Source organism: Ornithodoros turicata, chromosome 3, assembly GCF_037126465.1.
Source record: "Ornithodoros turicata isolate Travis chromosome 3, ASM3712646v1, whole genome shotgun sequence".
NCBI lineage: Eukaryota > Metazoa > Arthropoda > Arachnida > Ixodida > Argasidae > Ornithodoros > Ornithodoros turicata.
In genome coordinates, this window is record NC_088203.1 from 71,415,178 (window position 1) to 71,441,228 (window position 26,051).

Here is a 26,051-nt window from a genome sequence, read left to right on the forward strand (position 1 = left end):
CTAGCCTCGTTTTGTTTAACCTGTGATACTCTTGCAGGAAAGTTGAGGACACGGCTACTCACTTGAAGCGTCCTAAGGTTCAAGTTTCCATCTCAAAAATGGGTGCCAGTTTGAGCGGCGTCTTAGACGCTGAAGTTGGCAAAGTGTGGAGCAGCAGGGCCGACGCGATAGTGAGCGTTCTCAATGTGAGTTGCTGTGTAATGAATGTATGTACACATGTCGCGCCTGTATTTGTGGAATATCGTGAGTTACTCATGCTCCAGGGCCCTGCTAATGAAGGCCATGGCTCGCTTCTGTACTTTTCCCACCCACGCTGCCATATATTTTGAATTACATAGACCGCTGCAAACTTCACGCGGCGGATGGAAATCATTTGTATACCATTAATATTCGGAATGTGCTCTTCAACGCGCTGTTTTATTTCGCGCACGGTAACGTGAAAATATGGTGCAGCGTGCTTACATGCGCAGCACGGTTGTGCAGGGGCAGATTTAAGGGTCTGTCATGGGGGGGGGACAGTAGCCCCCCCGCTCCCCCCTTAAATCCGGCCTTGCGGCTCTGTCTGCTGCTGATCCCACGTAGTGTAATTTCACGCGTATTAGCCGTGGCTTATTTGCAATGCCTTTTCTCACTGGCACTTTGCGGCTTATCTACCGGTCCCTATAACTCACCACCTACACTTGAACAGATGAAGTGCAGGTTCTGCGCGAAAGCTTGTGAATAGAAGTTATTATTCCAAAGAGTGCTCCATTTCCTGGACTTATTGCGTACCCGCAAGTATACAACGCTGTACCCCATGAGCCTTTGCATTGCCAACTGTACGGCGCTCCGGGTTAGGACATCATGGGCATCCCTCAGTACCTTTTCACGGTTGTCTGGATGGAACAGATACTGCAGTACAAATTTGAGGGGGCACGATTAGGGGGGGGGGCGTAAGACAACACCCGCTGCCGCCGTTTGCAACGGTGACAAGAATACGTCCTCGCAGTTAACCCGGTCATCAGCAAAGTCGTGCACGCTCTGCATCCTTGCATCTCGGGTACAGTGTTGAGGCTGCCGTCTGTACACTAAAACATCCATTTGGGCTTGTTGGTACGTTTCCTTGACGATAAAAGCGCTAAAAGAGACGAACAGTGCTCTATGTTGTGTCGTCTGTGTTCGTCTCTTTCACCGCTTTTATCGTCAAGGAAATGCCGTCTGTACCATTGTTATATCATTATTGGAGCGTTAAACGCGACAGGTTTCCTCCTGCAAATATTTTGCCAGACAGCAGCACGGAAAGATGAAAATATCTCAAATATCTATTTTCGCTTGCTATTATTTGGCACATGCAAACCCCATATAAAAGACGTTGACTAGAACTGAACTGGAGTCATCATCTTCTCATAAAAGTAACATGCTTGCGAGAGGATCGATGTACACTGTGTTTTGCCCCCCTCCCCAAACACCACTGAAACGCTTTAAAATCTTCTGTTACATATGTTTGCCTCAAACAAAGAAGAAAAGAACAGGGCGGTATAGTACGAGTACATGATGACCCATCGCATGTCCTCCGTAGAATATCTTGTGGACATATCTGCCTGGCTAAAGTGCAAAGTTACCTTGAGGGTATCGCCCAGATGTAGGTATGACGTAATGTATAAGTGGTTAAATACGCGGGCTCAATAATTCGCGGATTTTTGAGGAGCTAGGATCAGGCAATTGTTCGCGGAACCTAAGCGGGCGTTCACACGGGCCAACTTTCTGCACCAACTCGCACCAACTCGCACGGTCGGCCGACATCACCGACCATGACCAACTCGAGTTGGTGGGAATCGGTCGCCGAGCGATAACTTCGGAGAGTTGGTGGTGGTCTAACCAATCAACGCGAGGAGCATTGCCACGTGACCCTCGAGGGCGTCAAGCGATTTCGTTCCTGTCGTACTGCCTGGCATGGGTTCAAATCCTACAGGGGTACATGATACTTTTTAATTTTTTTTTTGTTGCTAGCGCCATATAAACATATCAACATGCATTTTTTTAGATACTGGTGACCTTCTAGCGAAAAAAAAAATGACTTCGTTTTGATTAATGACAGTTAAAAAAAAAAGTCACCAGCGGTTGGACTTGAACCCATACACCCCGATTGCCGTAAGGTTGGTTGTGGGCGGAGCTAACGAGTTGGTACGTGTGAACGTGCAGACGGTACCGTGTTGAAGTTGGTCCAAAGACGTTGCTTCGAGTTGGTCTGAGTTGGTGCTGAAAATCGGCCCGTGTGAACGCCCCCTAAAGTTCGCGGTACCAAGATGCGTCGCCCCTCCATCAGGGTCACCATATCGAGCAGGGACGAGTTGGCACTCTATAGCTAGTGATGCAGAAACTTTTACAAATGCTGATCAGTGTGGCAGCGTGCTTAAACCCATACACGCTTGCTGAATGATCTAGGATTACAATGAAGTGAAATCACGGGATGCCGACGTCCGCGCGGGATTTGTGAAGGCTGGACAGTTGCGGCGTATAAGAAATGAACGTTTTGTAAGGCAACGCAGTGCATGCAATAGCGTAAGAAACCGCTTACATAAGTTGCCTCAGCGTTATTGGTCAAACTTAGTACATATTTCCTTGGCGTATTTTTCTGTCATTGGTTCGAGTATTTGGCAGAACTTTAAATTTGCAAAAAAAAAAAGAAAGGAGCACTCGCGAATATCGCGAAATGCTACTTATACAGTTATACTTAGTTTGAATATCCCTGGGAGGTTAATGGTTTACTGGCTAGAGCCTAGAGCAGTGCGTTCACTGTGTACATAGGACAGTCCTGCTTACGTCTGCACCGCTAACATTTCATGACGACAGAAAGACTCATTACGGCCTAAAATCCTTTAATCCCCAAGTGTCTCATTCCGGCCGAAGATGTTTCATCACGAAACACACACACACACACACAAACACACACACACACACACACAAAAAAAGCATCCACCATGTTAGCAATCGCTACTTTATGCTTCCCATAGTGTGTCTGAGGCGGTGTGCCCCCACGGCTTGTGTCACACACAATGGTTCATGCAAACAATACTGTGGCAGTTTTATGCACCCCTCGTGAAAAATATTTTGAGATATTTGTATCTGTTGTATCTGCCACTGTTGTACACTACTCATTGGTTCTGTGAGCAAACTGTTTGGGTACGTTCTGAGAAGGTTACTCCACAAGGGAGTTAGGTTACTCCACACCAGGAGTCACATGACAAATGACCATGATCTTTTCCCCCACTCGCTGCCTCCTACAATGTAAAACCTGAAATGTAAAAACAGCTGAACAGAACGGCATATGCTCTTGTTTGATGACCATAAGACATGTGTTGTCAACACTTTTTTTTCCATATATTTAATTATAGACAACAATGACAATTACGTCATAATGGTGCAGTTGCATAGCCAGAAAAACAGTTCAGGAAGTGTTTCATGAGGCTTCACACTGGGTGGAAGAATCCTCCTCGTTCATTTTGGGGGGCAGTACATTAGTGCTTATGCCACTGCACTAATGTCAATGTTATAAGCGTGTGTCACTCGGAAGCTAAAATATGTAAATATATGCCGTAATGAGAGAGCATCCTTTCCACCATCACTCTTCCAATTTAAAATGCCTTCAAAAGCTAGCGACAGCTGGTGGCCGGGCTAAGTAATCACAGATCAGAACCCTCGCGCGCCGGTTTTACACGCCTAACGTGTCAAAAACTGCAGAAATCCTAGAATTAGCGCACACGCGTAGCATGGCATTTGAGGCTCACTCCAAAAGGATCAAATGAACAAACGAAATTTCTTGTTGTTGTCGAGATGAAATTAAATCCAAATACACGGGTAGCATGAACCGTTTGAGGAAATCGTTGTGGATACGCACGCGAACCTGCCGGAAATTCAAAAATGAAATAAATGTTTGAAATGTGCGCGTGTAAGCGGCGTGCATGACTGCAATACAGAAACACAGGTATACCCTGTCTGTTAATATTACAGCATGATCTCTTGTCTCTGGCAGGGAAAAGCTTCCCTAACGGAAATCGGTTCAGAAAGCAAGTACTAATGTGCAGCAGTAATTTGAAAGTCAACGTCAGACAGACAGTGACTTCGCAACGACAATGATCGCTGACTCACGTGATATGGCGTTGAAGCGAACAATTTTATTCGAAGCGGTACATAGCGGTTCCCGTTAGTACCGCCATGAGACCGCGTCATCGTGAGTGCACTAAGTGAACTCACGACATTTCAGTGCAGCGTGAGTGCGATCATAATAATGGCGGCCCTCCGCGTTACCATGCCAACGTGATCGCAGAGGTGCTGCAACGCGGTGTGAAAACGCAACTGCGACTCACGCAATCGGCGATCCGCGATCATGAGTTATCACAATCATGAGTCATTTTGCCGTGCTCCGGTCAAAAGTAGTAAATACACCCCCCTTGTGGAGACCAGCACTCCCTCATGGACGAAGTTCTGGGTGAACCACTGCTCCTAGCAGATCGTGCGGACGGGCTCCTCATAGTGGTTACCGATTACGACATGGTCGACATTATCTAGTAGGTTGTGGCAGTTACGCTGTCTACGTCAGGAAGCCAGTGGTCTATTCATCTTCGTTACCTCGTGTTATAGAATCGTCTGTATGTGTATGTTCTCCACATTTTTATGAATAGAAGCTAATGAGTCTTTGGTAACTTTCAGGGTGTGCAAAAGATGATCCACGCAGTGAGAGGACCCGTCATCGGAGTGGTTGCGGAACCGGGCACTGCCAGTGGAGACCACGCAGTTCACGGCACACTCTCACGGCTTTTGCGGTGAGCGTCTCATCGAACGCAATTAATCGAATCAGGGACCGCCGTTTCGCTTGTTATTTTGTCCGAAACATTTTATTTGTTGCAGATGCATTCGAGTTCTCCCTGTTTGCAAAGAAAACCCATTCATGCTCTCCGCTCACACAATGATAATGTAATGTTAAAAGGGCTCTAAAGCAGTGGGTGTTGCTGGGTCTCAATGGGCTTTGGAAGTAGGCATATTACTGCGTTTACAGCACAGCGGTCTAACGTGTACCTTTGTTCCACTCTGAAGGATACGCCATTGCAATGATTCGCTGCCACCGGACGTAACACGCATGCGCAACTGTAAACGCAACAGTGTAACCGAGCCTTAACAACTGCGCGCTATATCGCGATACGCGCTGATTGTGAAGTGTGTGTATAATGTGCGTAATGATTCATATCAAAATGACACATGGATACGTCGTAATGACGAAATGCCAATACGTGTCGTTAGAGTTGAGGCCGACAACGGCGAGCCGCCACCTTACCGATTAACTAGCGTTTCAAGAGGTTCTCGGGTACGGCCGACTGACTGCATTGTTACTGAGAGAAGTTGACCCGTATGATTCTGTTGCCTGTTGTCTTGTTGAATGGCTGTATTAGCGAAAGCTTCCGCTGCTATACAGATGCGCCCCAGCGAGGCGTGTATTCCTACGCTTCACAGAGAAATCTGAGCTTCCCTTGCACCGCGTTGATTCCACAAAAAATGCGGGAACGGGACGAAGGAATGTTTTCCCTTCGAATCGGCGTAAAACATCAATGGAACCTGCAAACTGCTGCTGCTGAGACCCTACTTTAATTGCAAACTGCACAATAGGTGCACAATCTCCTTCCTTTGAAATTATTCCCGTAATCACGGAATATTTCATGACGCGATGAGATATTTGTACAGACCACATGAACTCGATATGCAGAGGGATGTGGAGGGACAGTTGATCGCCGTCGAAGCACTGAAGCTTATCATGACAAGCAGTTTTCAGCCACCAATAAAAATGGCGAATTTTCGGATGCATGAATGTACTGCAATATTTTTGCACCACAATGCATGAAATGATATGCATATCTCACAACTATGGTTAGGAAAAAGATGCTGTAAAAGTTGCCGAAATATGCAGACACTTATGCTCTATAAACAGCATAAATATGCCCTGTAATGTAAAATGGGATCATGAACACGGAATTTTCCTGTAAATTCCACCATACGTCCACTTTGCGTTCCTAATATATTCTACGCTGTAGGCTTTGAACGTGTTTGCTACACAGGATTCGTATTCAGCACACGAGCGAGCTTGCGGCGTCGATGTCGCTCGCATATATGCTGGAGCACGCAACACTGTTGTGTGCACACTGAGTAGTACCAGCCTATGTACTAGAGAAGGGTGACTGGTTGATAAAAGCATGGATGGACATGGATGGACAAAGCAAAAGTGACAAAAATGCGGTTGCCTTCGGTTTCTTTTCAGCTATTCATAGGGTATAGATGAGGAGCGCAGGGCCTGAAGCGGTCGCTTGCGGCAAGCTTGTTACCTATACTACACACGAACAGGACAGCATGGTGGTTCTCCGTAATGCGCAAAGTTCTGCTTGTGTTTTGCGCGTACGACCGCGCGGCGATAGCGTGCGATCCGGTCCCTGAATATCTGGACATACATGTGATATCTGTGGGATGTCCCAGAACGATATCCGCGTTTCGGTTAAATAACAGCTGTACCAGGTAAGTACGCAGGATATCGCGCATTGGATGTTCGAAAGGAAGCCGTCTGCATCACAGTACCGTGGTTTCGAACCTCTCCGTTCGATCCACGCAATATATGGGCGTAGGGTCAACCAAACTACATGTTTGATTGGTGCAGGTATCGCAAAGCCGAACATTGGAATGTACTGGCTGCAAACCTCACATGTTTTATTATATTTTTGAGACGAGTGGCGTCCATCAAGAAACCCAAGCAGCAAAATGTACTGAAAGTCGGGTGCAATAGGGGTGGACGGGTAGGTGGAAGGCCTTGAACAGGCTCGTGAAACTAAGGAACATCGATAAGACACATACCGTCCACCCCTAATGCACTCGACTTTACGTACATTGTACTGCTTGGGCATACTCGAAATAGCTTCGTTTACAAAACTAGGCGCGTCACACTGAGCGTCAGTGCTGTCAAATCACCAGTGTTCACACGTGTTGGCTATGACCAAAAGTGCAGCGTTGGTTTTTGTTGGCGTATGCTGACGAATCCAATCATTATTTAGTATCGTTCTCGGGAAGCCTTAGTTTTCGCATCTCACAGGTAAAAACCTCATACAATGAGTCTCAGTCTCAGTTGATTGGTTTGTCGACGCATTTTAGCAGTACTGAACCTAAAATTTTAGGACACCATCCACGGGGCAGTCACCCTCCAAATTGAAGGCATACGTCTCTTTGTGGCAATTTGAATTGCCATAAAAAGGCGCAGACTGCACTCTCTCTCCTCAAATCAGACGCGATAACCCGTATCAATCGACACAGTGGTTGGCACAGAGCGGGTTTGCTGCGAAACCGGATGTCGTTTTGGCGACAAACCGGAAGCGGTGCAGAGAGGCATGTATATACCCTTATGAAAAAATTTATTGTCGTCCTATAGTCGGGCTATAGACAAATCGTCTATTGGTTGCATAGCCTATCCATTGCTTGTCTACAGACTTTCCTTTTTCCATTATTTGGACTGGCAATAAGAGATTGGCAGCAACAAACTATAGACAACATGCCACAGACTAACTATAGACAACTTTCCATAGACTAACTATGGACATTTGCCATTAACTTGCTATACACCGGCTTTTTGTTGTCTATGGCATTCCTATCAACATGTCCCCATCTGCCCCTTTTGTCTTCCAATAGACTAGCCATAATGTTGCCATTGCAGTTGAGCAACCTCATGGATGGTGTTTACCAGCGTGTGAGCATGCGGATGAGGGATGAAGCAAGTGTTAAATATACTAAAAAATTTATTCTGCTAGCTGCTGTTTCTTCATCTTGGCCAACATAGTGGCCAGGCTGCTTTTGACGAGTTGGATCTCCACAGGTGCAAACTTCTTGCTGACATGCCCTGTAAGTACACAGGTGTAAATAAGACGATGCACCTGACCGTGTATTTCAGGTACACAATGCGAATGCCTACACCAACAATTAGTGACAAATTTGCATCAAAATCATGTGTGCAGGCCCGGCCAGTGCACAGTCTTGCTTGTACGCCAGGGCAGGTAGAAACACCTGCTGTTGCTGTTAACTCTCTGCTGGCGATGTTTAAATCAGTGCATAATGTTTTACAACATCGACGTCTTATCGGGAAAGAATACTTTTAGCAAGCGATATACAATGCATGACACCGTAAGCGCCCGTTTCACTACCTCCTCGATCCCGACAAAACGTTGCTGTCATAAAAGACTACGCCCTGTCATGCATTGATCAAAACATCAGCAACAAAGATTTCGTAGCAACGGCAGGTGAGTCTACCTGCCTGCCAGCACCACGGCCATATATGACAGACAGAACTGAGAGACTGATAGCATCCGTTAGGCAAGTCATGCCCCCACGATACTCCTAAGTGTGGCTGAGACCCCTGTGCCAAAAGTCTGCTGAACATGGGAATAGTGTACGTAAATTGTTCAAGCCATCCTGGGGCCATATTCTGGTCAAACAAAGAGACTGACTTACTTTAGGAAATTCCGTTGATAACCAATGATGCAGTGTTTGACGCAGCAAGCTCTCTGCACGCGATGACTCATCACGGTCCCCAGGATATGTGCAGATTGTGTTCATATCTCTTTGCAACGAGTAAAACGAAGATGCACTGGCTACGTTTGCGATAACTGCACGCTGTGCTCCAAGGACGACAGCCTGTGCAGGGGGCCGGCGGGGCTGGTACGCATAGTCAATGATCGGTGCTTCGGACTGGCTGCAGTGTGCCGCAGTATTTGGCGCTGAGCGTGACAGACAACTCGTGTGAAAAGAAGGAAGTGGTCGAAACGAGAAGCTGGGTCGGTGCTACTACGGAGCCTGTGTGAGGGACGACATGCAGTTACATCAATATGTGAATATCACGGAATCGGCTAAAGAAGAAACAGGCAGCAGACCCGGCTTGCCCCCGCCGGGAGATTGTTTCCACATTTGTTTTGTCCTGTTTGTTTAACAGTGCCGAGACTTTCGCAGTCGGTCCCAGCTTTCCGATAAAGGCACCCTTAAAAAGATGAGGCCGCAGTCCGGGCTTGTCCTTATCCCAGAATTGTGTCCACATTCGTTTCGTGCAGTTTCTTTCTTAGCTGATTCCGTGATCTTCACACGTTGATGGAACAGCACGTAGTCGCTCACCCCGGCCCCATAATAGCACCGACCCAGCTTCTCGTTTTGACCACTTCCTTATTTCCACACGAGCTGCCCGTCGCAGTAAGCACGCACCAAATACTACAGCACACTAGGCTGGTCCTAATCGCCGTTCATGGACTGCACGTACCATCCCCGCTGGCTTCCTGCACGGGCCGTTGTCCTTGGAGCGCAGTGGGCAGTCATCACAAACGTAGCCAGCGCATCTTCGTTTTACTCGTTGCAAAGAGATATGAACGCAATTTGCACATGTCCTGGGGTGCATGAAGAGTCACCGAGTGTTCCCAGTGTCAAATGCTACATCATTGGTTATCAGCGGCAACGCGGAAAGTAAGACAGTCTCTTAGTTTGACCAGAAAACAGCCCCAGGTGTCCTTTTGGGAACGCCCTTTGAATAAATCAACGCAAGGAGTCTGATAAATTGGGTTCGTCCATGTTGCCAGGAGGGTTCAAATACACAATTCCCGTGTTCTGCAGACTTCTGGCACAAACATTATGTATTATCGATAGAAGAGACAGGGCGCTGACAAGCTGCTTCATGATCAAGGAGGTGAACCTGAGACAGGGATGAAGAGACGACACAACAAATTCTCAAACACAGCAAAAATTTTAATGTACCGATGCCCTATATATCCAAAAGAGACCCCTCTCCGGAGGTTTTTGGATATATAGGGCATCGGTACATTAAAATTTTTGCTGTGTTTGAGAATTTGTTGTGTCGTCTCTTCATCCCTGTCTCGGGTTCCCCTCCTTGATTATGTATTATCATACACAAGGCACTTGAAGACTGCCAACAAGCTATCACGGTCAACTAGCTCACCCACAGAAGCACAAAGAAAATATGTGACTTCTACATTGAGTTATCAAACTTGAATTTCGACAACGTACCCAGCACAGCAGACACCCGGATCTGATCCAGTGGAGGTCTTCGTGCCAGCTCACGCTTTGCATTGCAACTGTTGCCTGTGAGTGTCCCACTGCAGAGTTCCTCTTGGCTGAATATTGCCCTCATCAAAGCTCGGGCATACCTAGCAAATAAATGCATGGCACATAAGACACGATGGATATTGAAGAACAAAAACCCAGCCACGCTGGTGCAGTAAACATACCGTTTGGGGCAGTTGCCGGACATCGCAGCTGCACGGTGCAGAATCACTTCATCCACCAGCACTCCCAGGCCAATGTCAATCTATCACAGTGTCATGTCGACAAACCAGTGATTAACAAAAATGAATACCACCAATCGCTTCATATGATGGTCAAGGTACCCTACCTTTGGAGAAGTCACAATGGCACTGGTGTGCTGCTGTGATGCAGCCTCTACCACCTGGCTCATTTGTGTCACCATGGCCTTCATGTCTGCACAGGAAAGTAAAGCATTTCACGACACTTTCCGAGAGGTCTCGACTAGACAGCACTTACCGCATTTTCTTTTCGCTTTAGCAACCTTACGCCGAAGGTGCTCGTTTTCTTCCTTGAGCTCGATGATTTTTCTTTCCAAGTTCCCGCACAAAGAGCACGCTGCACCCTATCGAAGAGGTAATGCACACCATGAAAATAAGAACCTACAAGGCGCAGCATAGGCATGAAATATGAATGTAGGGGAAAATAATTCAATAATTCGGGGTTTACGTCGCGAAGCAACTACGGCTACAACGCAGGGGGGAAAAAAGAACGTAGGCAAATGTAGGAAACAACGTAGGCAGTGAAAATATAGGGCGTTTTTTTTTTATTGGAAACACTACGCATCGCGAACAGAGCAATAAAGGCAAAACGATGCCAACCTTCCCGCTGCTTGAGTATGAAACACGTGGTACGTAATTAGTAGCACCTGTTTCTTACTCAAGTAGCGTAAAGATAGGCTCCAGATTTCTTTTATCGCTGGCGTCGTGATGTGCTGTTTCCAATAAAAACGACACACTGTATGCGACGACAGAAGTTTCAACAAGTGCAGAAATTGCGCTGCAATAAAGACAGTCCGCAAAAACTGGAAACTCACATTCACGTCGCATAATCCTTCCAAAAGGTTCATTGCTTTCACCAATCGCGACCGCTTTTTCTCCATTGCAACCGCCGAACCTGGAAATACAAGTTATACACGGATGTTACGTTAGATGCATATTATGTCCTCCATCTACACTAGAACGCTTCGAAATAAGCATAACAAAGCTACACTGCATAAAGGATTGACACAGTAGTGCTGACACAAGCGACCACATGTGCTCCCAACGTGTCGTTAGTTCCACCTGCTTTCGTCATATTTTTAACACCTGCACAACCTGCACCTGAACAACTCTGAGAACGTAAACGCGTCCAAGGTACAAATTACTTACCGACATCGACTACAACTGCTTCCGCCGGCTCTGCTTCTTTGTCCCACTGCACCAATAACTTCCGATTTCGCACTGTAGCTGGGGTCGTTAGCAAGCCTCAGCCCGACGTCGACATCCACAATTTTATCTACTGAGTAGACATCAAATTGGGAGTAAGCTGGCCACTTTACGAGAACGTACATTTTCTTCTGCGACTAGGGATGAAAAAGAGAAGCTGTACGCGCAAAACACAATTTATGCTGGCCGCCATGCCACCCCCACCTCCTTCGTCAGCTGGTGCTGCTATCGCAGCGCCACACTCGTCATGTTCAGTCTTCTACTTTTTTAATGAACTCACTGACGTGAAGAGCATCAGTCGAACATGTTTGTTTAATGCGTATATTTGTCGTATTTCTGGTGAAATTTGTAATATAAGCGCCATGTATTCTGTCTCTGTGGCGATATGCGATATGGACAAACGATCGCAATCGCCACCGTCAGCCTGTTGTGTGTTGGGTTGTTGACTGTGCTCCCTATTCCCTAATCTGGTGGGTCCGGGATGTAAAAATAATTGATGTAACGCAGTCGTTAACAGCAATGGCACCTCAAAAGAGGTATTTCAAGCATATCGTTGATCCCGCGACACCAGTGCCAGAGAGATCAAGATACAGGCTGATTTCCGGCGATAGACAGCGTGTGACGTCTCCGCACAACACCGACAACAACGAAAAAGCCACTGCATTGCGTGACCACTCACGTTGTGCTGGACTAAACGAGATCCCCTTAAGCACTGGAGCCCACAGTGGCATTGCTGCGTCGTACCTGAACGCCTCATTGCAAGAACTGCAGCACTTCCTCGATACAGACGATTCCGATGGTGAAGAGAGCGACCTTTGCGACGAACCGGTAGTTCAAGACCTTCATACGGATCCTTGCGGATTTTCAGACGATGATGTCACAGCACACGACTATCATTCAGATTCAGAATTATCATCATCATCAGACGACAGAGATGATGAAGTGCAAACAGAACGCCCTGCCGTCAACTATACCAGCTCTTCACCTTTGGATAAAGAAGGACTTGTAAGTGCTCATGATTATCCAATTTACAATTATGCTGCTCTTGACCGAAGTTCCACAGTTGAAAATTTCGCCCTGTACCGGCGAGGTAAGTTTAAAGCGGTCAAAATCGGCACGCGTGCACATAAGTTTAACCCAACATAGCCCACGTAGACTTGAGTTAAGGATATGTGATATCTAAATGAGGCATGACTTTCTCCAGAGTGTGTAATCATGCTCCCTGATCTTTTAACTTTTCTTTTTAAAACTTTTAACTTTTTTAAAACAAATTTGTTGTTTTCCCCTCAACTGCTTTTCTGTATGTTTCAGGATGAACCACTTTTCCAAGGCTCCCATCTCACTCTTGGTGATTGTCTGCTCCTCATCATGGCACACACACTCAAGTACCATAGCTCAAAGGAAGCGACTGACAGTCTCCTGAAGCTTATCGAGGCACATCTCCCAGCTGTGACCAACTTTCCTGCGACAAAATACCTGTTTCATAAACATTTTCCCGACGTAAACAGCACTCTGAGCTCCCACTACTACTGCCCAAAGTGTACAGACTACCTGGAACCTTCTCCAAATGACTCCACCACAGAAGAACTTAATTGCCCAGGTTGTTGCAGTAGCTATGCAAGGAATGACCTCCTTGACAGTGGTCATTACTTTGTGACCCTAGATTTCATTGCACAGCTAAAGGGTATTCTTCAAAAGCACGAGCTATCCTTGACAAAACGTGCTGCACCGTCATATGATGTTGGGGACATTACCGAAAGCCCTGCATATCGAAGGCTTCCCATGAGTGATGGGGATATTTCGTTCACCTGGAACACTGACGGCGTACCCGTATTTGAGTCTTCACACTTTAGCATATGGCCGTTACTGCTCCAGGTGAATGAGCTGCCCCATCATTTAAGGGTGCAGGAGATTGTGCTTGCTGGGTTGTGGTTCGGGTCAACTAAGCCAAACATGAACTGCTTTTTGAAGCCCTTTGTAAGTACAGTAAATGAATTGTCTGCTGGTGGATTTAAGTGGGTAACACAGTCAGGCAGGGAAAGGTGTACCAAAGTGTTTCCAGGGCCTTGTACAGTTGATAGCGTTGCAAGGTGTCAGATATTGAACATGATGCAATTTAATGGTCACCATGGTTGCACCTGGTGTGAACATGAGGGCGAGACTGTGCAGTCTGGGAATAGTCATGCGAGGGCTTACCCAGTGGAGGAGGAGCTTCCTGTGCTTCGTACTGATGCAAGCATCAAGGAACATGCAAACAATGCAGCTCTATCAAACTCCCCTAGTTCAGGAGTTAAGGGGAACACTGTGTTGTTCTTGTTGTCGTTTTTCAGTATAACATCATCCTTTGTAGTGGACTATATGCATGCCGTCTGTTTGGGCTTCGTCCGATCAACAGCGTGCATGTGGTTTACTCGTAAGGGGAAGTGTGCATACCATATTGGTGATAAGGGTTCCGAGGTAGACTTCAGGCTGCAAAGGCTGAAGTCTGTCTGGGAAATACCTCGCCTTGCACGTTCAGTAGCACAGTGGAAGTACTGGAAAGCCACTGAATGGAGAAATTTCCTGTTGTTTTATTCTCCATTTGTTTTGAAGGGCATCTTACCACGCAGGTATTTTAACAACTGGATGAAATTTGTTCAGCTTATGCACGTACTTCTAGGAGAGACCGTACCTCTTCATAAACTGAATATTAGCGTCGTGCAATGATTCTACACATGTTCACCATTGCGAGTGTAAACAGTCTGTGAGCTTGAGCATCAAACCATTTAGAGTTGTTCGCAATGTACTGTCATCACTTAATAATGAGCTTACTGTTGACACATTATTAGAGGTAGAGGCTGTTGGTGATGTAGTGTCGGTCCCCCACTTGGGACTACAAAAATGCATGTTTTTTTACATTGACGGCAAGTTTTACATGTGTGCACTTCATCAGAACCTTGTTATCGAAGGAATCTGAAGGAGTTATTCTGGGATTTTCATCACATACCATTTTCACTGAAGCTATCAGTTGTGGTGCATTGTGAGCACTTTCGTGAGTGGGAATTTATTTTCACATAGTTTTGTACAGTTACTGCTTTGACTAGAAATGTGTATTTTTCCATGCTCTTTTTATATGTAAGGTATCTTCTTAGACTATGATGTTCAGTGCCTTTTTGTCATGCTGAAATATAACATTGTCATTCATTGATAGCAGAATTTCTCTAAAGCCTGGTGTGCAGTCTTGGTTCATTCTGATGTCAGTTTATGCAAACACAACTTCTAAAGTGCACAGTTTTGTGAAAATTCTAGGAACAATTTAATTGGCGTTCTAATTTCATGCAAAATTACGAAACAGGTCAACGAATTTTTGCAAGGTTTGTGCAAACGGAGTGCCGAATGATGGTGCTGGCCTCGAAAGCAGCATGATGACAGTTGTCCGACAATAATTAACGTTCACCTATAAGAGACACAAATCCCAGAACCATCACAGAACTTGCGAGATCTAATTCTTGGCACTCTTGCTACGTTCTTTTAGCGAATTGCAGGAATCTCATGCCAAGTGTGGCAGATTTTAAGCAGATTCTATGGCAAGACTAGCAACAATTTAATTGGCGTTCTAATTTCATGCAAAATTACCACACAGATCAATGAATTTTTGCAAGGTTTGCGCAAACGGAGTTCCGAATGATGGTGCTGTCCTCAAAAGCAGCATGATATTGACAGTTGTCCGACGATAATTAACGTTCACCTATAAGAGACACAAGTCCCAGAACCATCACAGAACTTGCGAGATCTAATTCTTGGCACTCTTGCTACGTTCTTTTAGCGAATTGCAGGAATCTCATGCCAAGTGTGGCAGATTTTAAGCAAATTCTATACGACAACACAAGCAATAATTTAAATGGCATTCTAATTTCATAAAAAATTACTGCGCAGATTTGTGAATTTTCGCCTCCGAGCGACATCACAGGACTTGTCGGGCTATAACCCCTGTCGATATAAGCTGTATCAATCCTACTGTGAAACTACAAAACTCACATGATCAACTGACTGGCAGGTGCATCATTGTTAATATTTGTTACTGTTCATTCACAATACTGATAAGAATAGGTAATTTCTCGAGAACTTTTGATAATGTTCGATTGACTGCAAGTAATAAGAAGTCTATATGTGGTCTATGGACAATCTTTGGAGGTTGTTCTATGGAGGGGAAGGCTGTAGGCAGGAAGGACGTCGTCTATGGGCGATGTATGGCACTTTGTCCAAAAAAAGGAAAAGTCCAAACAGAGGCCATAGGGGAAATAACATGTCTAAATGACGTCCATGGCCAGGCCAAACTTATTTTCATAAGGGTATGGTATTCCAAGGAATGATGACAGTATCGGCTCGCCGTTGTCCGCCACACAGAAGTGAGCGTCAAAAGAGATTCAGTTGAACAGTGTCATAACGGTGTTCTGTCCATTGCTACGATCTAGGGCTCGTAGCCAACAAATGGCAACGTTCTCGCCCCTGATTTGTTGGAAACCGGAGGAGGAGCCCATTTTGTGCCTTTATACACGTACACTCTTAAAAATGAACTTCACCGCATAGCACGCTCCTAGCCAGCTATCATCCCGAATGATAGCGTTATCTGCTCTGATTTGTTGAAAACGGGGGCGTACGCCTTTTTTGTGACACGTATGCGGTTCATAATTGTCACAAAAAAGGCGTACACCTCCCGTTTTCAACAAATCAGAGCCGATAACGATATCATTCAAGATAATGGTTGGCTAGGAGCGTGCTATGCGGTGAAGTTCATTTTTAAGAGTGTACATATTGCTTGGCTAGGAGCGTGCTATGTGGTGAAAGTAATTTGTGTTGTATCCTAGATCATAGCAATGGACAGAAACACCGTTATGACACTGTTCAGCTTCATCTGCCAGATATTAATGTTATTGCGCAGAAACGCGAACATTTTTCTGCTTACTAAACACGTACATGGTGATGCGTTGAGTTCAACTATGCTCCATGAAATGGCGTTCGATAACATCGCGTCGACGAATAGACGATCGATGAAATCGCCGGACAGTACGGTACTGCGATATCATATGCCCACCACGTGAAGTTCAAAGAACGCATGTATCGACCCTGGCGATGAAACTGTCCTTTCATCTCAAAAGTCACGAAGAACGAAACAAACAAGAAGTACAGCATAATGCTGTTTCCAAAATCCCCGGTTCTTGATCATAGCATATGGGGTCCACATAGATGTGGAATTCTAGTCAGAAGTGCATGGGGTGTTCTGAGCGCTCGTACCTACAAATTCGTAGCAAATAGGATTCGATAGGCAAATATTCGATAGGCAACTTCAGGGAAGACTGCAAAGGGCTGCACCCAACATGCTACGAATTTGTAGGTACGTGGACGATTACCTTCTGGTGTCGGCGGGGGAAGTGGACTGGGTCCCTGTGTTGCGGCTGTTCCAGACCAACGAGTTCGGGTTAAAATTTACCCTGGAGGAACCCGCGAGGGACACATTGCAGTTCTTGTACTTGAGGCTGATTAGAGAAGCCCGACACCTGTGCTGGATGTACGGTCAGAGGACGGAAAAACCGTTACTCCCCTTCAATTCGAACCACACGAAGATGGTGAAGATGGGCATCGTAAACAGCTTGGTGAGGGCATGCGTTGTCAAGAGTTGTCAACATCGAGTCGAGGCAAGCCTGAGGGAGCAGCTGCTAAGACTTTCGCGAGCAGGGTACCCGATCGATTTTACCAGAGGAGTGGTCAGGCGTCTTCTGAAGGGCTCAAGGGGCTCCGGTACAGGTCGGGAGGAGCGGCCCGAGAAGACGGTGGTGATCCCGTATGTGCATGGAGCAACGCACCGACTGGTGCGTGCGTACCCAGTGGCTCAAAAACAAGGGATCAAGGTTGTGCCCACTGTTAGGAGCAAACTGAGTTCATTGCCGGGATGGGTCGCGGCAGAGGATGCCAGACCGACTTGCGGGGTAAAACACAGGAACAGATTCGTGGAGTGTTGCGCGGGTGTAGTGTACTCCATACCAACGTCATGCGGTCGACAGTATGTAGGAGAAACCTCTAGGTGTTTGAATGACCGGATCCGAGAGCATCGAAACAAGGTGGACAAGAAAGATGAAGAGGGATCTCGGCTTGCAGGCCACGTCATTTATTGCCGGTGCCAACCCCAGTACAGCCAGACAAAAGTCTTGTACAGATCTAAAGACGTTCATGTGCGGCATGTGTTAGAGACAAAAACGATAATGCAACTTAAAGATAAGTGCGTCAGTGCTGCGACGGCGACCCTGACAGAGAAACAGCAACTCCTTATCAACTCCGGACGGGTGTTCTGAAGGGTGTTATCTTTCATGATTGGCGGTATCGTCTTTGTTTGGCGGTTGAAGCGGTATGCGGCGCTCAGGTTTGGAAGAAGAGGGGGAGGGTGTGAAAGATAGGTTTGTATTTTTTGGTCTCATTTTAGTAAAGTGGTTGAAAGTTGCGACCTCGTCTTTCCTATTCTGTTCTAACCGAGTGCCCCTATTTATTGTCGCTAAGAAATGGAACCGAATGATATGGGATGCAGAGTTAGGGCTCCGTCGCCATGGAAAGGGATGGCACCATCTTTTGTAAGTGTCTGCTCTCATACCTCCATACGGTCCATACCTCAAATAGACAGGCTTCTGCCTATCTGCCTGTGTTGTGCACAAATCTTCAGTCAGTCCTTCCATACTGTCCACATATTGCAAGAACTGGGAGTAGCGGAATAGCGGTATAGACGCAGGGGCGTATGCGCGAAATGTTTTGCCTGGCAGGGTGTCGGAGCGAACCGGAACCGAAAACCGAAAAAAAAAACCGCTATTCTGGTGCGAACCGGAACGGAATCGAAACCGTATAAGTTTTTTCGCTCAAGAGGGAAACCGAAAAATATATTTAACGGTTTTCGGTCCAAGAAAAAACTTCGGTGGTTTGGACTACGGATAGGCGGCGAGTGAAACAGACGTCGTGTGCTCTGAAGTCATGTCATGTGGCATGTATGTCGGTATAGTATGACCGTTAGGCTCCCTTTGTAATGGTTTATCGCTCGCGCACGCACACAGACTTCGAGGTACAGGTCCCGACAAAAGTTTACGGAACACGCGAGCGGCGTATTTCTTCCTCGGTACGACACCCTAGCGGCAAGCTGAAGCTGGCGAAATCAGGCCAGTTCACTGCCTCAGAAGGGTGGACCACTGCGCTCTTAGCGACACACAGCGGTAGTTTCGGTACGATTCCTGTTGTATGTGCCCGCGAAGGGAGTTGGATTTAACTGTTCTGCTCATCAAGAACTCGTGACTAACGTCAGTTGTTTATCAATCAATCAATTATCAATGTCAGCGTCAATTGGTTATCAGCTCGTCACGCGTCGTTTATAATAAAGCAACACTTTCACTCTTTCTTTCTGTCTCTTTCACACTTTCTTTCTCTTGTCTACATATCAGAGCTTTCCAATAAATGTAATACACCGTAAAGTGTTGCCACCATGATTCATCCTTGTTATCACGATGATAGCGGCGAGCTCCCTGTCTCAACAATAGTTGAATCACGTGTTGTTGGCGAGCACAACAGCACAACACTTCGCGGGCACATGCAACAGTAATCATACCGAAACTACCGCTGTGTGTCGCTAAGAGCGCAGTCGTCCACCCCTCTGAGGCAGTGAACTGGCCTGATTTCGCCAGCTTCCGCTTGCCGCTAGGGTGTCGTACCGAGGAGAAAATACACCGCTCGCGTGTTCCGTAAACTTTTGTCGGGACCTGTACATGTGACTCTCTCTCTAGCAATGTGCAGTAGTGTTCGTTTTAATTTGATTCCCCCAAACTCTCCTCAACTAAACAGCGACCCAAGGGGCCTGCATAACGGCTTCTTTATCGGTAATGTCGCGCAGCGCGTCGCTTGTTTGACAGCAGCTAAGTTGAATACATTTACGTATACGCGAGGGCAAGCCCGTGCAAAGTGGCAACTCTTTTGTGGACAGGACACGAAGAAAAGAAAACGGAGCCGTCGAGCGCGTTTGTGAGTGAAGGTGTTCCCCGATTTGCGTCGTACTCGTGTGGTGGTGCTTGCTGGCTAGACAGTAGTAACAGACATTCGGATGGGACGCAATCGCTCCAACCCAGCAAGAAAGTACTTTACGTATGACACCACGACAAACAAGTCCGTTTGTAGAATGCGCTTCAAGAAAGGAGAAAGCCCATTTGAACATACAGTAACCTACAGGAACCAGGAGCTACACATTTCACAGCTGTCTATTAATATTAGATACTATGTATGCGGAATAAACGGGTTTACATTTTGTAACATTGATTTCTTTTCCTTTTTTTTTTTTGTGGAGATGAATATTCCCAGCAGAAGCGGAACCGGTTAAAAACCGGTATGAACCGTTATTTTATTGCTCCGGAGCAGAACCGGTACCGGATCGTTTCTGATGTAACGAAAACCGGAACGAAAAACGTTTCGGTTCGACACCCTGGCCTGGATACCTTGCCTGCGTGATAGTGACATTGTTAATTGTTGCAGTTACTGATTGGTTCCGATTTACACGCTTTTGTTGCGGCTGGTCGCGTGAAGGCAAAAGGACGTAATTCATTGATGTAAGAACATGATTCATTGGTGCATAAGGGAGTAGAACAGCGCTTCACTGCGACCAGCCGAGAGAAAAGTATATAAACCGAAACCAATTACTGCAACAAATGACCCGCTTCGGTGGCAGATTTTTCTCTGAAATGTGTTCACTGAAGGTCTTAAAGGGGGTAGTACCCAATTTAATACCGACAGCGTCCTGCTTTTTTACGAAACTCCTTCCAATTTTTATTTAAATAATGTAGGTTCGTTGATTGGTGCACCCGTTCGCGAATTATTTAGCCCGGGGATTTAACTGAAACACCCAGTATACAGGCCCCCCCTCACAACTTCCAATGCCACGAAGAATCCCGGTCCTTCATTGACTAAACACGCTCGGAACCAGGCACCATGCTTTCACTTTCCTGATTTGAATTGCCATAAGAAGGCGTATACGGTCCTCTCTCTCCTCAAATCAGAAGCGACAACTGTATCAATCGGCACAGTGGTTGGCGCAATGCGTGTTTGCTGCGAAACCGGATGTCGTTTTGGCAACAAACCGGAAGTGGTGCAGAAAGGCATGTATATACATGTTGATATATGTAATGAGAATACACCTGAGGAAAGAAGGGAAAAGGCGAGCTTAGACAAGTAAACGACAGACACCTCTAAAACAACCACGAATATACACAGTCAACCCGTATGAAAATGCATTTTGTCTTTCTGCAGACTTCTTGTGGACTTCTTGTTTCCTGTCTTGACAGTGTGTTGACTTCGACTTCTTGTTGATCAAGTAAACAGGAATTGCTGTTGACATCATGTTGACAATCTTTTGAATACCTTATGTGTACCTTGTGTGGACAATGTACATAGGTGTCGTTGTTGATGCTTTGTGGACTTTCTGTGCACCTGTGTAATGAGTATTTATTTCGACCGTTTTATTTTATAGATGGATTTTGTATTATTAGTTACTGCATTATCAGCCAGTAATGTCCCAGAGGACGACCTCTGGGGGTACCGAGCATTTCCTAAGGGAGGCGGGGGGGGGCGGTATATATGTATATAGGCATATTTGTGAATCCATTCATTGGGAGACAGGCTGTATGGGTAATATTAGCGATTTCAGGGTGAGTAAAAAAAAAAAACATGTTGGGTATACACCCCTCCCGGGAGGTAGACAGATCAGTGTTACTGTCTTTCCACTAAACAAAGCGGTATTTGAATCTGAACTTATGATCAAATGTAGCTTAAATGACACTTTGCCACCTTTTAGCTCTAAATACATTTTCGTTGGCTTTGGGAAGGCGCTTCCTCGTATTATTTATATTTCAGTTTATTATGCAATATATTTCATACTTATACCACCACATGAGGATCATGCGCATGCGACAAGTTTGTTCCACATTTTGACTCTGCGCCTCCGTGCTTCGCCCTCGCCTTGTCACGGAGGAGTCATCGCCATTAGCATCATCGGAATGTCGTTGAACGGTTGCAACATGTTTGAACGGTCTCCGCGCTCGCTCGTCCATTTGTGAACAAAAGAGGCCGTGATTTTGCGTCGTATGGGGTAAGCTGTGTGATCGAAGTGTGTGATTAAGCTGCACTTGTATTCACACCATAACTGTTGGCTTTTGTTGTTTGTTTGGAGGAGCGGCTGCAGTCTTGCGTACCGTCAGGTAAGTGTACAATATCAGTTCGTGGCCGGTGTGTTGCTTCTGTTAATTTCATTCTCGTTGTTGCAGTGCATGAAAGAACGAAGGAGGACATCAATTTGCGTCGTAATGGGTAAGCTGTGTGATCCAAGTGTGTGATTAAGCCTCACATGTATTCACACCATGACTGTTGTGCTCTACGTTTTTGTTTGTTTCGAGCAGCGCCTGGCCATGAAAGAAAAAGGATATGATTTTGCGTCGTAATGGGTAAGCTGTGTGATCGGAGTGTGTGATTAAGCTTCGCATGTATTCACACCATGACTATTGTGCTGTAGATTTTTGTTGTTTGTTCGGAGCAGCGGCTGCAGTGATGCGTCCCGTCAGGTAAGTGTACAAGTATCAGTTCGTGGCCGGTGTTGCTTCTGCTAATTTCATTCTCGTTGTTGCAGACCATGAGAGAGCAAATGAGGATATGAATTTGCGTCGTAATGGGTAAGCTGTTTGATCGAAGTGTGTGATTAAGCTTCACATGTATTCACACCATGACTGTTGTGCGTTTTCTTGTTTGTTTCGAGCAGCGGCTGCAGTCTTGCGTCCCGTCAGGTAAGTGTACACTTCGTGGCTGGTGTTGATTCTGCTAATTTCATTTTCCTTCATGCAGGCTCTACTTTGTTGAACACTAAGCTGGGTGAACCAACTTTGTTGTTGCTATGACCGTATTACTCAGTTTTACTCACTTGTGTTTGAACGTTACTAATTTGCGATTGCGCGCTCTATTTCAGACACATATCTCTCCAGCGCTTCAGAGACGTCGCTGGCGCCGAAATTCCAGCTGTTTCACCGTGGGTCGCCAGAAGTACAGCAGATCATTTACTGTCAATTGTGCGACGCGACACTATGTGGCACGAAGGATGTGTACGTATGTAATACGTAACTACTGTGTGCGCGGGATGTTTTGTATGATTGTGTCGACACTGGATACCACTTTCAAGGTATGCATTTCCGGAATAAAGTAGATACATATATAATTTTGCAGTACTCCATTTCGTGTATCTTATGCGTGTTGCGAGTAAGTGAGCATATGCACTCTTAAAACTGAACTTCACCGCATAGCATGCTCCTAGCCGACCATCACCTCGAATGAAATCGCTATGTGACCTGATTTGTTCAAAACGGTAGGCGCACGGCTTTTTTGTGATACTTACGCTGTTCATAATTGTCACAAAAATGGCGTACACCTCCCGTTTTCAGGCAGATAACGATATTCGAGATGATGGTTGGCCAGGAGTGTGCTATGCGGTGAAGTTCATTTCTAAGAGAGTGGAGTCACAGGAAGTATACAAAAAGTATTCACATCATACGCGGGATGGTGTTACCAGAATTATGTTGACAGTACACAGAAAGACAACAAAAAATTCCACAGCTATTCTGTAGCCAAATGTCTACAGAAAGTTGAGGGCCATAAGTCAACAAGAAGTAAACACATGATGTAAACATGAAAGCAACACAAACTCTGAAGAATGTTTGTTTTCCATGTTGACCTTGGTCTGTAGAAAGTAAACAGAAACTAAACACCCATTTTGATAAGGGAAGAACGTAGAACGTGGAGAGAGAGAAAAAGACCCAGTTGTTTAGTGAAGGCGTGGGAAACTGCTTCGTTTCTTGTAAAAGCTCCTTAATTCAGCTCTTTTGCTATCACACGGGCCAGTTCTAGGATGGGACAGAGGGTTGTTGCACTCTTCAAGTTGGTCTACATTATCAGAATGAGGCGCACATCCGCCCACTGGGCAAAGCGGTCGCGAGGAGTGTTTGCGCCCAGAGCAGGGTAAATCTGAAGGGCTTCCCCCTCTCCCGTTGCCGTTAGAAACCTTGCAAACAAAGAAAAGCACTACCGAGATCGTAAATTAAAATTCTCTTAATTCCCGCTTTGTACTGTCTAACCTGCCAGGGCCTGCCGTTGGGCGCCACCCCCGTCGCTACGGCTCTGCCATTGGGACGTTCCATTATTCCGGAAAAACTGGCGCTGAGACGTATTAAATGTAGCAAGCAGCCCTTGGGGAGTCTTGTATTTTCGTACAGGACACCGCTCTTTTGAAAAACCTCGTCCAGGCAGGCCATCCGCTAGCGGCAACGAGGACAGCCGGGAATTTATTCGCGCTGATCGATTACTGACTTCCGTCAGTGGTGAGAACACTGGCATAGATGCATAGTGGCACAAGGGAAATACAAGGGAGGCGCAAGGAAACAGTGTGAAATGTGTGTATAAGTTGATAAATCAAGCGTGTCACATCCCTTCGATCTTGTTGGCTCTCATCGGCACAGCGTAGGGATATGACACGCTCTAGGGTCGGCACGAACAGTGTGTCTCTGCGAGACACCAAAGTTCCAGGGCTGCAGAGAGGCCGCAGTGCAAAGCCAGCAAGTACAGTACAAAGAAAAGTGAGCGTATGCTCCGTGGCTCAGGCTTACCAATTGGTACCATACTAGCTAACCAACTCAATCCAAATGGGTCCACCCAATGGCCCAGGTGGATTCAGTAGGGTCTCCAATTGGAAACAAGTAGCACTGCCGAGTCTGCCACGGATGGCTAGAGCTATGGTTCGATCAGAGTATATCACACAGAAACATATGCAGGAGGTAACAACTTCTTCTTTATTGCACGTTCGGACTTCCTTGTTGACAAGAATTGTTCAGAACAAAGTACAAAAACAACACGAGGTTTTTATTGAAAAGCTATGAGCTATCTGGTGCACGGCGATGACACGTCATAAAGGGAGGGGGGGTCAGATAAACGTACATATCTATCGAGTTACCATCACCCACCGTGTTCGGATTTGGGTTCAACTGTTCTCCACGAGCCGTTTCCCAGCAAACCATACCCATCCCAGCTACAAGCTGGTGCCCGGATGTGAAGAGAAACTACGCATAACACAGCAGCTCACGACAGAGGTACAATTATGTTCATGTTCTTACGCGGTTTGAAAAACCAGACGAAACACTTCATTCACGGAGCTGCACAAACGATACGATCGACGCCAACGAAAACTTGCTCTGGGGTGATGCCGATGCGCTGCGTCAGAGATGAGGCGCGAGAGCATCAAAGTTTCGGTTGAAGTTGAACTGAAGTGAAGACAACGAAAGCTTTGCTCGTGCGATGTAGAATCACGTACTTTCGTTAGCGCTATCATTTTGTATTCTATCCAGCTGTGGCTATGGAACTAATTGATGCATTTTCTGCCATTTATACCGTAAAATCTCGGCCTTCGGAGGGAAACTAACCCTTAAAATACGAAATACTGACGACATTAATTAAATCACTGCTGCTCATTGATAGCATTAATAGTTTAGGCACACATGCACTGACAACTACAACTCTACAACAAAAACTCTACAACTCTACATGGGAATCAGTTGCCAATTCAGCCAACAGTTCCTAATTGTATGCGAATTGGGGTGACCAGTTGGATACCGAGAGACCCTACAGAACGACCAATTGGTCCCATAAGTCCAACTGAGTGTCCCGTTTGAGTGCATGAAGCGAAATGGACCTTCGGATTGGTGCCTAGTTACCAAGTGGGCAGTTCAATTGGAACTGAAGGATCCAACAGGCCTTCACATGGGACCTGTTGGGTCCCATTCGTACCAATTAGAAATTCCAACTGGACCAATTCCTTTTTTTCGACTGGGCACCCCTGTGGTTTCACTGCCGGCGCGCCGCATCACGCACTCCACCCGCACTCCTTCCCTCTCAACTCACCGCACATGCGGGTATTGCCGTCCTTCGCTACCCGTGACCTACTTCCGTGCGCGCTCCACCTGTACTCTACACCTACAGTACTGTACAGGTGGCCGTGGCTACAGACGACGACTCGACCCCGGCGTATCACATGCCTCGCTGCCCAACACATGATGTATACTAACCCCTTCCCCCGTTGTTCAGGCCCACTCCTTCCTGCTGTCCTCTCTCCATCTGTCCATGTCTTCTGGCCACAGTTGCTTCGCGGTGCTAACGTCGAATAAAAAATAGCGTCTAAGAAATGCTCTTACCTTCGTGTCTTATCCGAGTTCCTGATGCTTTATATTGTAGGAGGCTGCCATGAAGTTGATGAAGGGTACTCCGCCGGAAGTAAGCGCCATCAAACTTTTAACCCTCACTCCAGCGGTCCTGCAGTTCAGTCTCATGAATGATGGAGACCCTATAGGCTCATCGTGCAAAGCCGTCAAGTTCCGATGCTACTCAGAGGTAAGTACCGCAGTA

General features: G+C 46.2%; 1 protein-coding gene and 2 long non-coding RNA genes across 4 annotated transcripts in view; all 3 read left to right on the plus strand.

The window, feature by feature from the left end:
- Positions 1–26,051, plus strand: part of LOC135387292 (uncharacterized) — a 143,044-nt gene that overhangs the window by 106,543 nt on the left and 10,450 nt on the right. For both annotated transcript variants that reach the window (XM_064616559.1, XM_064616558.1), the window contains exons 14-16: positions 38–185; positions 4,690–4,802; positions 25,881–26,036. In XM_064616559.1, coding sequence (XP_064472629.1) covers positions 38–185; positions 4,690–4,802; positions 25,881–25,893 — 274 coding nt within the window. In that variant the 3' untranslated portion in view covers positions 25,894–26,036. The remainder of the gene's footprint in view (positions 1–37; positions 186–4,689; positions 4,803–25,880; positions 26,037–26,051) is intronic.
- On the plus strand, positions 21,887–22,177 carry LOC135387290 (uncharacterized). The gene is made up of 3 exons (XR_010421019.1): positions 21,887–21,926; positions 22,016–22,060; positions 22,129–22,177. It is a non-coding gene; the product is annotated as an uncharacterized LOC135387290 (long non-coding RNA).
- On the plus strand, positions 22,371–22,695 carry LOC135387291 (uncharacterized). Its single transcript, XR_010421020.1, has 3 exons — positions 22,371–22,396; positions 22,455–22,481; positions 22,576–22,695. It is a non-coding gene; the product is annotated as an uncharacterized LOC135387291 (long non-coding RNA).